At 37.9% G+C, this 12,396-nt stretch overlaps 2 protein-coding genes across 3 annotated transcripts; one reads left to right on the forward strand and one right to left on the reverse strand.

The window, feature by feature from the left end:
* On the forward strand, positions 947-8,962 carry LOC109229559. 2 transcript variants are annotated; one of them, XM_019395040.1, is made up of 11 exons: positions 947-1,269; positions 1,732-1,941; positions 2,056-2,261; positions 2,383-2,465; positions 2,585-2,745; positions 2,975-3,105; positions 3,363-3,629; positions 3,749-6,180; positions 6,283-6,391; positions 6,898-6,978; positions 8,684-8,962. In XM_019395040.1, the coding sequence occupies exons 1-11, from the start codon at positions 1,143-1,145 to the stop codon at positions 8,756-8,758; spliced, it is 3,882 nt and encodes a 1,293-aa protein (XP_019250585.1). In that variant the 5' UTR covers positions 947-1,142; the 3' UTR covers positions 8,759-8,962. The 2 variants fall into 2 exon arrangements, with proteins under 2 accessions (XP_019250585.1, XP_019250586.1); XM_019395041.1 differs by having other exon boundaries at positions 947-1,176.
* On the reverse strand, positions 9,050-11,404 carry LOC109229560 (protein NRT1/ PTR FAMILY 2.7-like). The gene is made up of 4 exons (XM_019395042.1): positions 11,212-11,404; positions 10,864-11,081; positions 10,140-10,678; positions 9,050-9,924 (listed from the first exon to the last, which is right to left on the reverse strand). Exons 1-4 carry the CDS (start codon positions 11,306-11,308, stop codon positions 9,090-9,092), a joined length of 1,689 nt encoding a protein of 562 aa, XP_019250587.1. The 5' UTR covers positions 11,309-11,404; the 3' UTR covers positions 9,050-9,089.

Below are 12,396 nucleotides of genomic sequence, written 5' to 3' on the forward strand. Positions count from 1 at the left end.
TAATATTTTTATCAAAAGAAGTTCCCGGTATTCATCCTGAGTCCCCAAAAAATCTCTCAGAGTTTCATCATCCTCGATGTTAAACTCAGCATAACAAGCAACCCCTTGCGGAGTCACAGAGTACGGATATCTTCCGGTTATTTTAAGATTCACCGAACGTTTGCTCAACCTCATTTTATTGCATAACAACGATACCAGTCTATCGTACTCCATTGTAAGTGGCAACTTAACATGACTCTGGAGATAAACTATAGCTCACTGAGTTATTCTCCACCACAACCTCACCCCCTCCCCCAATATAATGAAACCCTTACTTTTCGCTCTTCAGACATTATGAAAAAAGCTTGAGAATTTAACAAGAAGAAAATTTATCATGAAGTTGGAGTATTTTTGAATGATTTTACTCAAAACCCTTAACGCCTTTATATAAGGAAATGCCCAATCTGGGGGGGGGGGGGATAAAATTTTTGGAAGTAAAACGCAGTTTAAAAGGGCGTTTTACTTATTTGAATTATTGTTATGTCAGTTAAGCGCAGAAGAGTTATTGGTGGGCCCAGTAAACATGTAAAACACGGTTTCTTACTGCGTTCTATATAAAACGCAATAATGAACCGCGCTTTACATAGCTATCTTTTCAGCTTCCAGTAAAGCGCGGTATTCAACTGCGTTTTATATAAAACGCGGTAATGAACCGCGCTTTACCTTAACGTCCCAAACGACCGTTAAAGTTATATAGAATGGTATCTTTTTTTTTTTTTTTACACTTAAAAAAGTGTTTTGAGTCCAAAAGAACCACATTTTGGTTCTGGACTCCTTTGTTAGTTTGTTGCCGTTTTATCCGAAGGACGTAGGCATTAATATTCTTTTCAAATTTGCCTTTGTTCTATAAATGATTTACCCAACTTTCTAGATTTGGCATTGGCACGTGTCAGTTGTCTCCTTTGTCCTACATTTGGGACCCCTTCCTCCCGCTTGCCCCAATTTCAAAACCAACAAATAAAATCCCCATCCCCCTTAACCATACACAATTTACCTCCTTCGTAACAAGTACTATACATAATAATAAATCCAAGATTTGATGATTTCTTCAGTTCGGGATAGAGCAAATTCAACTATTTCGAGCACTGAATTGAAGGACGAAAATGGAGTCGGATCTACGCCTCCTTGAAATCTCCGGTGAAGATGATTCTCTACTCACCCCACTCCCTCATATGGAGGATACCAATCCCAACGATTTCACTCCCTTTTCAAATTTGATTTCCCCATTGAGTCAGTTCTTCCACTTTTTCTCTTCTATTTTTGTGTCTTTCAAGATTCAATAATTTTTTTTTCTAGAAGTTTCATCTTGTTTAGATATATCTGGATTTTTCCATTTTATGAAAATAGGTCATAATGAGTTCGTAGGGTTAATAGGTTCCGCATTTTTAGCCTGTTTAAATTACTTCCCTCAAGTATAGTTTGTTCCTGAATACATTTTTTTCTGCATTGATACATAGAGTAGTATAATTGGTAGCAGTGGCGGAGCCACTATTTTCGTTAAGGGGTGTCAAAATTTATAAAAGTAAACATACCAGGAAATTAAGGAGAGTCAATGCGTAGTATATATACATATAATTTTTTTTTACCTACCTACACAATGTATTTTTCCCGCAAAGGGGTGACACCCCTTCCTAAAGTGGCTCTGCCACTGATTAGTAGTAGTAATTATTTACAGATTTCATCATGTTGCAGGAGGGCTAGAGGGTCGTGTTGATCCAGTAAATTCTGGCTGTTCCTCTTCCTATCGTAGAGGTTGCAGCAATAAAGAGAATATCAATACAGACAAAGCAGAAATGCCTAAACTGAGCATTGAGCCGCTGCATATGAAGAGGAAGAAAAGGGGTGGTGGTTACAATTTGCGAAAAAGTTTAGCATGGGATCGAGCCTTTTCTACTGAAGAAGGTATATATGATTACAGTACAATTAGTATCTCTTTTTGTCAATGTAGAAAAATTTGTTAAATACTGCAGGGGATTGATTACAGAGAAAACCTACTTTATTTTTTCTTCTGTTTAGGTGTTTTGGATCCAATAGAACTTTCTCTGCTTAGCGGAACATTAGTTAACACATGCGGAGAGCCCTTGTTCACCATCAATGAAGAAGAGCGAAATCCAACTTCCAATGACTCCTTACGTGATGCTACTTCAGCTTATTTGAACTCGAACAAAAAGATTACGCTTAAAGAAATTCGATCTGTAGCTTTAAAAGAAGATAAGCGGAAGGTCAGATATCAGCTTAAGACTAGCAGTGACTTTTCGGCTCATAAACTTTGGCGGTGACTTGTGATGATGCTCATCCTATTTCAGTTTGTTGTTTACTTAGTTTTTTCTTTAATGGTTTCAGGCCTCAAGTAAAATGCTAGCGTCTCGTAATGGTAGAAACGTCTCCAAATCTAGTGGCTGTTCTCGACCTTTGGCTTCACTTTCGTATCCTTGCACATGTTAGATATATTTGAGATTCAACTATTTTCCAATAAGTGGTTAGTTTTTTCTTTTGTTGCTATATATGGAGGTTTTACAGATGATGAGCCTTAATGTCATTTTAGACTAAAAAGGCCTGCAAACATGAATCATGGTAAATCTGCAACCAAGGATTCCAAGTTACCGAAGTATCAAGTTTCAAAGCCAAGTTCTTGTTCGTTGCCCACAAGTTCTAAGAGTACTATACCAAGAAAAAGTCATTTGAAGCATCAAGTGACTGATTCTGGTAATTTCTTTATTATATATTGTCTATCCATCTGGCTTCTGCTGAGCGTAGTTGTTTCCATTTCAATCATAGAAACTGGATGTTTCAAAGTGTGTTGTAATAACTCAAGCAAGTTATACCCTTGTCAAACTTTTAGAAGGCATAACAATCTACTATGCAAAAATTCTTTTGTATTTGCGCCACAGATAGGAGCATCATCTTTATATTTTCATTTTCCTTTCTCATGCAGCTGTTAGTACTCAGAAGAATGCGGGATTAAGGACCTCTTCTAGAAAAGTGAGAAATAGCCAAGAGAAAGCAAAACCTGATGCTGAACCTTTAAAGGATAAATCTTCATCATGCATTTTCAGAGGAAATGATGTAAGCATCAGTTCAAGTTTAAGCTCAAGGTTTAATTTCTGTCACATCTTTTAAGGGGGAAATGACGTAACAATTAAAATTTCAACTCAAAATTTTAGAAGAACTCGGTGTGATTAAGAACTCAAAAGAACTGTTCAAAGTTCACGCAACACAATACTAAAGAATCTAGCTTGGATTACATTCAATATATTTGGTAGTTAACCAACAGAATCATAAAATCTTCCCCCCTCCTTTTTGCTCAATTCTAATTTGTGCAGAAGAAATCAACGAAATTACATGCATCAACTGAATCTTCTCCACCAGTTAATAAAGCTACCAGTACTGCTCTGGAGATGAATCCAGATGCCACAGTTCCATCTAGCCGAGCACATTCATCTCAAAATCACGATGGATGTACACCATTTGCACTTCGTCTTCCTCAAAGCACTCTTACTGCTGTTAGCAGTATGCAATACCTGCCTGCACAAGCCATGAAACCATCGGGTCTGCGGATGCCTTCACCTTCATTAGGATATTTTTGTCAGGTATTACCAGCACTATTCTGGCAAAGCATTAGGTTTTTTTACTTAAGGTACATAGGCTGCTTGATGCTCACGACATAGCATTTTGTTTAAAGACATGACAACCAATATGGTGATTGCAGACAAAAGCTTCAGATACACGTCACCTGTTGAAAGCCGAGTCTAGTATGTGCCCGTCGGAAAGGTCTGGTGATTGGAGGCAACCAGAGGCACTAGCAACACAAGAAAGCAAGGTCAACTTAGCAAATCTAAACTTTAGGATCCTAGGATTGGAATCAGAAAGCTCAACAGCATCCTGCAAAGTAATCAAAACAGGCTTGGAAGGAAACAGTGTGGAAAGATCGAATATACCAAGTGTTACAATGAAGCTTGATCCAGTCAGTGATAAGCTCAGAAATCCTGCTGATAATGTTGACGAAAATGTACCGCATCACATCGACCCCGAAGAGAAGGAACTTCAGGATGCAGAATTGCTGATGAATGGCAAGCAGCATCCACGACAAACTGGAAAACATGAACATATTAACAAAGATGGTGATCTCATGAACTCCATCCCTGGTTTTATAGAAAATAAAAGCTCTGCCAGATCAGATTTTAGAGAGGCTTGTTTTCCACAAGCTAGATACAATGCACAATCTCTAGTTCTATGTGGATTGGAAGGTGCCACTAGCAATCCAAATGAAGCAGAAGAATCTGGCATTTGTTCAGTAACTGATGGTTCAATTTGTAATTCACAGTATGGGAACATGATTAACTTTAGTGGGGAGGTGAGGGAGGAAGGTTATGTAGGAGGCTGTAATAATTTACCTGGTAAAGAATTTGAAAAGGTCAAGTCCTTTGCAGCTGAAGATGAATGGATCTTCGATAACGATAAGCAGATTATGAAGATTAAGAGCAATTTGAATGAAGCACATCGAGAACTAAGGTATAATGGAAGTGGAAATTGTGAGTCCTTGAATCTCACATGTTCGGATTTTAGTGAAGAAAAGATGGAAAATTCAGAAGTTGCATCTCAGCATGAAGATTGTCAGAATCTGAAACAAGATTTTACCAAGCAGATCACTGATAGAGCACAAACAGGAGGTTTAGTAGTAGAGGTCTCAAGTGAAATTTTATCTGATAAAAATTGCAAGACTAATCCTGGTGGGCTTTCAGTTTACTCAGAACATAAGTCCCAGGGTAGGAATGTGTTGCATTCAGGTGATCAGTCCCTTAGTAAGCATGTGAGTATAGATCAAAGCCAAGATGGACAGATTGCTGAAACTGGTTTATCTGCGCCGCCATTTCAACAAGATGAGCGTGGTTTTGATAGATTTGATGTAACAAGTGCTCAGCCAGAATTGGAGAGTAATAACATTACAGCAGGAGAAGATCCTGCAGATATCTTATATTTTGGCCCTAGCAAAGTTACTCTTGCTGAAAATTGTAATCATCCAACAGATGAAGAGTTTAATCATAATAAGTTTCTTGGTAATTTAACTTCCTGTCTGGAATTTGGTTCATCATCTAGTGTAACAAGAGACGAAATGGTATCAGCTGTAACTGGTTCAATTGGCGAATGTAGAAAACCAATTAAAGAGTCTGTCTTGGAAGCGGTGGATGAAGCTGAAATTCGTGATTCATCAAACTGTCAAAATGAGGGTAATTTAACTTCCTCTGTGGAATTTGGTTCATCTTCCAGGGGAACACCGGATGTAATTGGATTAGGTATACTTGGTCCAATGGGTGAAGGTAACAAACTGATCAAAGATGTGTTTCTCTTGGGAGGAATGGATGAATTTGAAATTCGAGATTCACCTAACAAGCCTAATGATGGTAATCAGATAATCAAGATGAAGCATGGTATGTTGTCTCCATTAAGCTTGAATGTTGAAGAGTCGCAAATGTGCTGCCATGCAGATTTCGTTCCTTCTAGTCCAACAGAACTGGGGTATCACAAGGTTGTATTAGAGAGTCTTCCTACTCCACCACAACTTGGAGATAAAAGGCAACCAAATGAAGTTGGAAAGACAACAAATGCACTCACGAATATCTTACCGATGGAGGATACACATCTGGAGTTGCATGCCGATGATGCTCATTTGTTGCCTGGAAAAGGCCCTATCAAACGTGAGAGCAGCAATGCCTTGGAGAATTTTCAAGATGCTCTACAAAGAAGTTTAGATAAAGGTGCATTAGAAAGCCCAAGCGTTCTGAACAAGGAGTCACCTTTGATTCATGGGAGCAGCAACGTTGCTGATGAACTGGATGTTATCCACGGCGTTGAGGATCAACTATCATATCCGATGACAATTGAATCTTTATCTTTGGAACTTAATTCATCGACAAGTAAAATCCATGCAGCAAGTGTGACAAATGATTGCATAGAACTTGTTGAAGGGGATCAGACCTCATCAAGAATTAAAAGAAAGGTAGTTGACATATTGAATCAAGATATTGTGGTGAAGGAATCTGAAACTGGAAAACCTAGTGGAAGTGAGAATTCTCACAATGAACTTTGCCATGGACTGCAAGATACCGAGCAGTGCAGAAATGATAACAGCAATTTGTCAGTGTAAGTATTTCGATGATTTTTCTAACCCCAAAGAACTCCTTTGGTTTTTCTAGACTTCACAAATTACAATCTTTTAGAGAATTGCTATTTTATTGATGGCAGCAAGAATACAGAGAACTGTCTGAAGAAAGGCAATCTTTTGATATTACCCCTACGGGACGCAGTTCCATTTTCTGATGAATGGTTGGCAGCAATGGAAGCTGCTGGGGAGGTAATTTCTTTCTGGAAAATGAGCTGTATGCTGTGATCTGTCTGAAAGAAGCCAAATATAATTAAGCTTTGATTTCCTGAATCTGTTGTGATCTCCAAATTATTTGAAGCATACTTTTATTAGTTCCAGGACATAATCTTCACTATCCTGGGCAGTTTGTTTCCACACATTTATCCAGAACCTTCACTTTTAGCTGGTGCTGTTAAAGAACAACTGACAAGATATTAGCTGTTCGTCATATCCTCTAGTGAGCATACCTCTGTATTCATAAAATGAAAGCCTAAATCATCCAGTAATAGGTCCAGAGCAGTCAGCTAGCTTGACCTCCCTAAAAGCTACGTAGTTGAAGTTCAGCTCTGAACCTTAGGTTAGGCAGTGAGACAATTTTGGCTTGAGTGTCAAGCTCCACTGCTCTGAATCCCTATCAGAAAAATGATTGAGCTTCGTTCAGTGGTGATCAAATATTTGCAGGTTATGTAATCAACTCTTGTACTCTGATTTTACAGGATATCTTAACCATGAAAGGTGGTGCTGTACAAAATTCACCCCAAGTGAAATCCTTGCCTGAGCCAAGCCCATGGTCTCCGGTATGTCACTATTTATAGATTCTTGTTTTCTTGTTTGAGGTTGCCTATGCCATATCTAACATGTATTCTACTAGCTAGAATGAGAATGCATTCAACTTTATTCTGTCTCATTATAGATAAAAAGATTTCTGTGGCATATGCTACAAATTAGGGTGAGAACAGTTAATCTTAACCTTGTAATTAATAATGGTGCTGAGAATCATTTTACAAAATTAGAAATGTCTTTTGGTAAGGCTATGTACGATAAACCCTATGTGGTTTGGCCATTCCCCGAACATCACGCATAATAGGAGCTTAATGCACCGTACTTTCCCACAGAAATGCCTTTTGGTACTTTCTGGAAGAAGTTTTAATCACTTTTAAGTTTTTGTTAGAAAATTTTTTGATGACTATAGTAAAATGCATCTTAATTCTAAGTGATAGATTGTATAGTCGTTTGTTCAGTATATTTTCATTTAAGTGATAAAGTAATGTTATTATGCAAACAATATTTTTTTCTTGCATTTTTTCCTTTATAGTAGAAACATACTTTTTTAATGAAAAATCATTATCCAGTTCCTTAACCGGTTAGGGCTCAATCATAGGATTGTAGGATCTTGAAAACTACGATTAACCTTTCACAACACTTATCACACAGTGATTGGTCATCAGCTAAAAATATTTTGATAGCTGAATGTTACACTAAACAAAGCCTCGACGTTATGCGGTAGTCTCTGATGGGAAATCTATAAAAGCAACAACAAAATAATAATATCACACTAAGTCGCCTCTAAAGATATAACGTATTAATTTGTACAGATTTCTATACAATTCAACACATCTTTTGACAGTAAATGCCAGCACCAAAAAAAGGAAAAAAGAAAAAAAGAACTACACACTATTTCGGCCTTTAAAATGATTGGCAAAGCTACCATGATAAAAGATATTAGAAAAATAAATGGGGTTTATGTGCTATAATGTTGTTCAAACTGTTCCCGAACTAATATAAATGCTGGGGTTTGTCATTAGTGTTAAAGATTTAATTTAAAAAAAGCCGGATGCTGGGAGGACATCAGGAATATCTTGTTTTACTTGTGATCCTGATTGCAACTTTAACAATATTATTTAGGTGGTATTTATTCTTTTTAATCTTGTAAAAATGTTAAAACCAAATTAATTATTTCTGGATGTTCCAAGAGTAGAGATCTAGGAAGGTATGTGTATACTAGAAACCATTATTAGAGTTGGACTTAGGGGGCGGAAGGGGTTCCCCTCGCCGGAAAATTACATTGTACATATAAGGCAAAATCTGTTTTGTGCATCTTCTTGACACAACCCAAAATCATAGCTCAATGGTTAAGGGGGTTCAAAACCTTTGTGAGGTTGCTGGTTCAATTCCTACTTGCCACAGTCTATTTTAATTTTATAACTTTTTTTTTGGACCCCCTTAGCGGAAATCCTTCCTCCACCACTGCCTCCACCACTGACCATCATTATTTATGTCCTAAATTCATCGCTTGAAGTACCACTGGTAAAAGATGGTAGCTTTTACTAGGACTTTCCCCAACTATGTTTATATTTTGATTACTAGGAGTATAATAAGAGTTATTGCTTGGGCCATTGACCGGTAGAAATGGTTAAATAGCGCTGATGCATATCATTATCTTGCATGGTTGTGCAGCTCTCATTTTAGTTTCTTAAGCTGTTATCTTTCTTTGATTTGCAGGTGAAGAAGAAAAACAATCAACTCGGACCTTTTGACTGTACAAAGTTCAACCACAATATGCCTCCGGAGTCCTGATTCCTGTTTGGCTAAACTTGGTCTCATCCAAATTCTTTCATTCACCACTAACATGTTTCTGATTTAGCTTAACACTGCTTGGCAAGAAAAGTTGCTAACTGATACATTTCTCCAAATACACGATTTACACCCTTTATATGTAATTCTTTGTACACCGACTTTAAAAGATTCCTTTTTTTTTTAAATTAAAAGATTCCTTTGTTATTTCTTTTATGTCAAGAGCAATATCTCATTCATGAAAAGTTGATCTTTGTTGAAGACAATAAGCTAAGCATGGAAATCTGCCGCGGAGCTTATCCAATCCATGCTTCTTGAATTGTACTAATAAGTATCATTTACTGGGCGCATCATTTGGTTTGTCACCTATATTTTTATATTTGTAGAAGGAGGCAAACACGAGGTAATACAAGAAATTTGCTGATCCCAGGAAACAACAGAGCCAGAAGACGTTATCCATTCTTCCATCATTGATATTGTCTGGCAACCATCTCGTTGTTCTCTGAACCAGATCAATCAGAGTATTCCCCATGTAGAATCCGATACCAATGAACATTGCAACTACTGCAGTTGAGGTGCTTTTCAAGGATGCAGGAAACTCTTGGTAGTAAAACCCTAGATGTCCCGGAATATGGAATCCTTCTCCAATACCATTAAAAGCTAGCTGTGGCACTAGCCAGAGGACTGACATTGGAACAATGGCACCATTTTGGCCTTGGAGATGGTGGGATCTCACGAGCCTCAGCCGCTGTGACTCCACCAAGGCAGAGACGGCCATGCTAAGTATCGTTAGTACATGGCCTATCCCAATGCGCCGAAGAGGTGTAAGAGAAAATTGGGAGCATTTAGCTAAAAAAGGGTAGAGTAATCTGTCAATGAAGGGTATTGATATAGCAGTCCATATAAACACAAAGACTGACATAGAACCTGCTGGGATTTTGAAATGGTGTCCCACCTGACGATCCATCTTTAGAGCCTGGAGTACTAGCAGGCTTGATTGAATGATCAGAGGGGTGGATAAAAATAATCCGCTACCCCACAAAGGAGCAAGCTTAATCAAGCTTTTCAAATCTTCTACTTGTTGGATTGTACATAGTCTCCAGGTATTCTCAATGGAGCCATCTGATTTAATGTCTCCCACGGTGATGAAGGCTGCTCGGTTGAGGAACCTATATAAGAGAGCTTCATTAGCAAACTACTATGAGCAGAGGCGAATCTAAGAGCCAGAGTCAGTGGATTCGGGATGATTATGATCTTAATAAATGTAAACATAGTTCGAATCAAAAGTAGTAAGTTCAGTTGAATCCACATAACATGCCCTAGATCCGCCCTTGAGCATGAGTAGTAGCTCAAACACAAGAAAGAATTAATATAGAGGTTTTACTTGAAGGTAGGAGTAGGGGAAGCCATATTTTTGTGTTTATCACTTGGATCATGATAGTAATGGTGACTTTGCTCAAACAGGGGGATTTTCCGTTTCTGAATGGCTGCGACAACAACACGAGCCATATTGATAAAAGGGCTGCCTTCTTGTTCCTTAACATGGCGATACGAACGTATCCCAGATAGAAAAATGGCTAAGGCGAGGATGTTAAGACCTAAAGAGATGGCAAAACCCCAGGTCCAACTAATATTGTCCTCAATGTAGACAATGGCTGTGGAGCTTACAACAATGGATGTGTATAAGGTGAATGTGTACCAGTTAAAGAAAATTCCTTGGTGTTTTGGCTTGTCAAACTGATATGCTCCCATGGATCCAATAGTAAAACGTGTACCTGCAGCCCCTAGAGACGCTAGTGCAAGAGCAACATATAAGACAGCATATTGAGTTGTTGATGGGTTTTTACAGGCACTGGAGCCATCATCACATACCAGAGGTCTTAATTTGTCAATGGCTGCTGTGAATACTAGAAGCAATATACCCTGCAATTGCAAAGAAATTTACTCTAAGCATATATTTTAACCCGTAGTAGCAGGTAACGCGATAGTGTAAAGGTTCTTATACTATCTGTGTATAGAAGTCGGACTTCTTCTTTTATTGTGTGTGAATGTTTAATAAGATTTGGAAGGCAAGAAGATGGAATCTAATGAAAAGGAATTAGTTTTACCAGAGCAGAGATAAGGGAAGAAATCCAAATGACAGGAAAACAACCAAGAAAGGAGTCAGCAATGATTCCTGTGAGAATGGGGAAAGTGGTGATGCAGCCATTCGCCACATTATATACTTTAGCAGCGGGGATGCTCTTCATGTTGAATTCTTGTATCAGATAAACAATCAGGTTGCTAACCCATCCTCCTGCAGCTACTGTCAAGCAAGCCATTGTTCCTGCTTAATTTTGGGAATTAACACATTCAAATTTGTTAAAATACAAAAATTAGTATCCGATCTTTGTTACACAGGACCAAAATGCATCTACACAGTAAAGTGTCAAGGAAGACCAAAAAAAGAAACAGACCTATCATATAGGGGAAGGTTATCCAGCCACCATTTTTGCGGCTGTCCGAAGAGGATAGTCTTGCTCTTTCATCATCAGGACTGGCTGAATTATCCATTGAAATTAATAGCAGTGATGTTTCTTCTTTTTGGATATGGAGTTTCAAGTTTTTATAAGTAAGCAACTTTATGCAAGACTGCTGGACCCCAGGTCACTGATTTTATAGGCCACCCTGTTCATTTAATTGGCTCTTTTGTCTTTGTTACGTTCATGTAAAGTAATTTCGATTACTTTTGTGTTTAAATTAGAAATCGTTACTATTTATTTTAAACGAAATTTAAGTATTTAAAATCGCACATAAATTAGGTTTTTATTTTTATTTTTTTATGTTTAGAAAAGAATAAAGAAATATTATTTACATGAATTTTCAAGGAATCGAGAATTTTTTCCAGGGAAGAAGAAAAAGAAAAAGAAAAGGATCAAGCTTTATTAGTGTATCCAACTTTAATTGAATGGTATTTTTCTAAGCAAGATGAAAAACCTGTCATCTCATTTGTTGATAGGTAAATTACCTGTTTCATATAGTATTTCAGACCAAAAGATACTCGTATTTCCAACTGGAAAAGCATGGTTTTTAACTATTTGTTCGTTCTTCAAGTTTAAATTGCCTTCACCTGCTGGTCCTCTGGTTATTTTAACCAAATTAATCACTAGAAAATGACGTGCGACAGCTACAATGGTATTGTCATCTTCAAAAAAGAAAACAATCTGAAAAAGGCATCACAAACAGCTACGACTTAGAATCGACATTCAGGGACATTTTACCTTGTTGATTTGTCTAGTGGTCTTGATAATAGGCTATATAGTTGATATTTACACCTTAATTGCCCATGTTTTGTTGTTGTTTTATAATGTAATTTACCAATAAAATGCTTTAAAAGGTGCTATTTGGTTTCGCAGGGGATATTATATGTGAGGAAGCAACATGAAGTGTTTGGAGGCAATAATGTGAAGAAAACACCCACTCAAGAAGTACCCGAACACAAAAGAGCAAAAGAAAATGACTGGACAAAAGTCCACCACGACCGTGGTGGACAGCGGAGCAGAACGCGGAGACAAAACACAAAAATAGGCCCAAGCAGTGTTCACCGCGGTCGAACGCGGTCCATGCCGCGGCCGCGGTGAACTGTTCACGATCCAGAAATT

This window comes from Nicotiana attenuata, chromosome 7 (assembly GCF_001879085.1).
Source record: "Nicotiana attenuata strain UT chromosome 7, NIATTr2, whole genome shotgun sequence".
Classification (NCBI taxonomy): domain Eukaryota; kingdom Viridiplantae; phylum Streptophyta; class Magnoliopsida; order Solanales; family Solanaceae; genus Nicotiana; species Nicotiana attenuata.

Excerpts from the sequence above, each read along its gene's own strand:
- LOC109229559 (XM_019395040.1), top strand. The coding sequence starts at position 1,143 with ATGGAGTCGGATCTACGCCTCCTTGAAATCTCCGGTGAAGATGATTCT. Across the intron at positions 3,630-3,748 it reads CATTAGGATATTTTTGTCAG|ACAAAAGCTTCAGATACACG; the intron begins GTATTACCAGCA and ends TGGTGATTGCAG. Across the intron at positions 6,979-8,683 it reads AGCCAAGCCCATGGTCTCCG|GTGAAGAAGAAAAACAATCA; the intron begins GTATGTCACTAT and ends TTTGATTTGCAG.
- LOC109229560 (XM_019395042.1), bottom strand. The coding sequence starts at position 11,308 with ATGGATAATTCAGCCAGTCCTGATGATGAAAGAGCAAGACTATCCTCT. Across the intron at positions 10,679-10,863 it reads CTTCCCTTATCTCTGCTCTG|GGTATATTGCTTCTAGTATT; the intron begins GTAAAACTAATT and ends TTGCAATTGCAG. Across the intron at positions 9,925-10,139 it reads TCCCCTACTCCTACCTTCAA|GTTCCTCAACCGAGCAGCCT; the intron begins GTAAAACCTCTA and ends TCTCTTATATAG.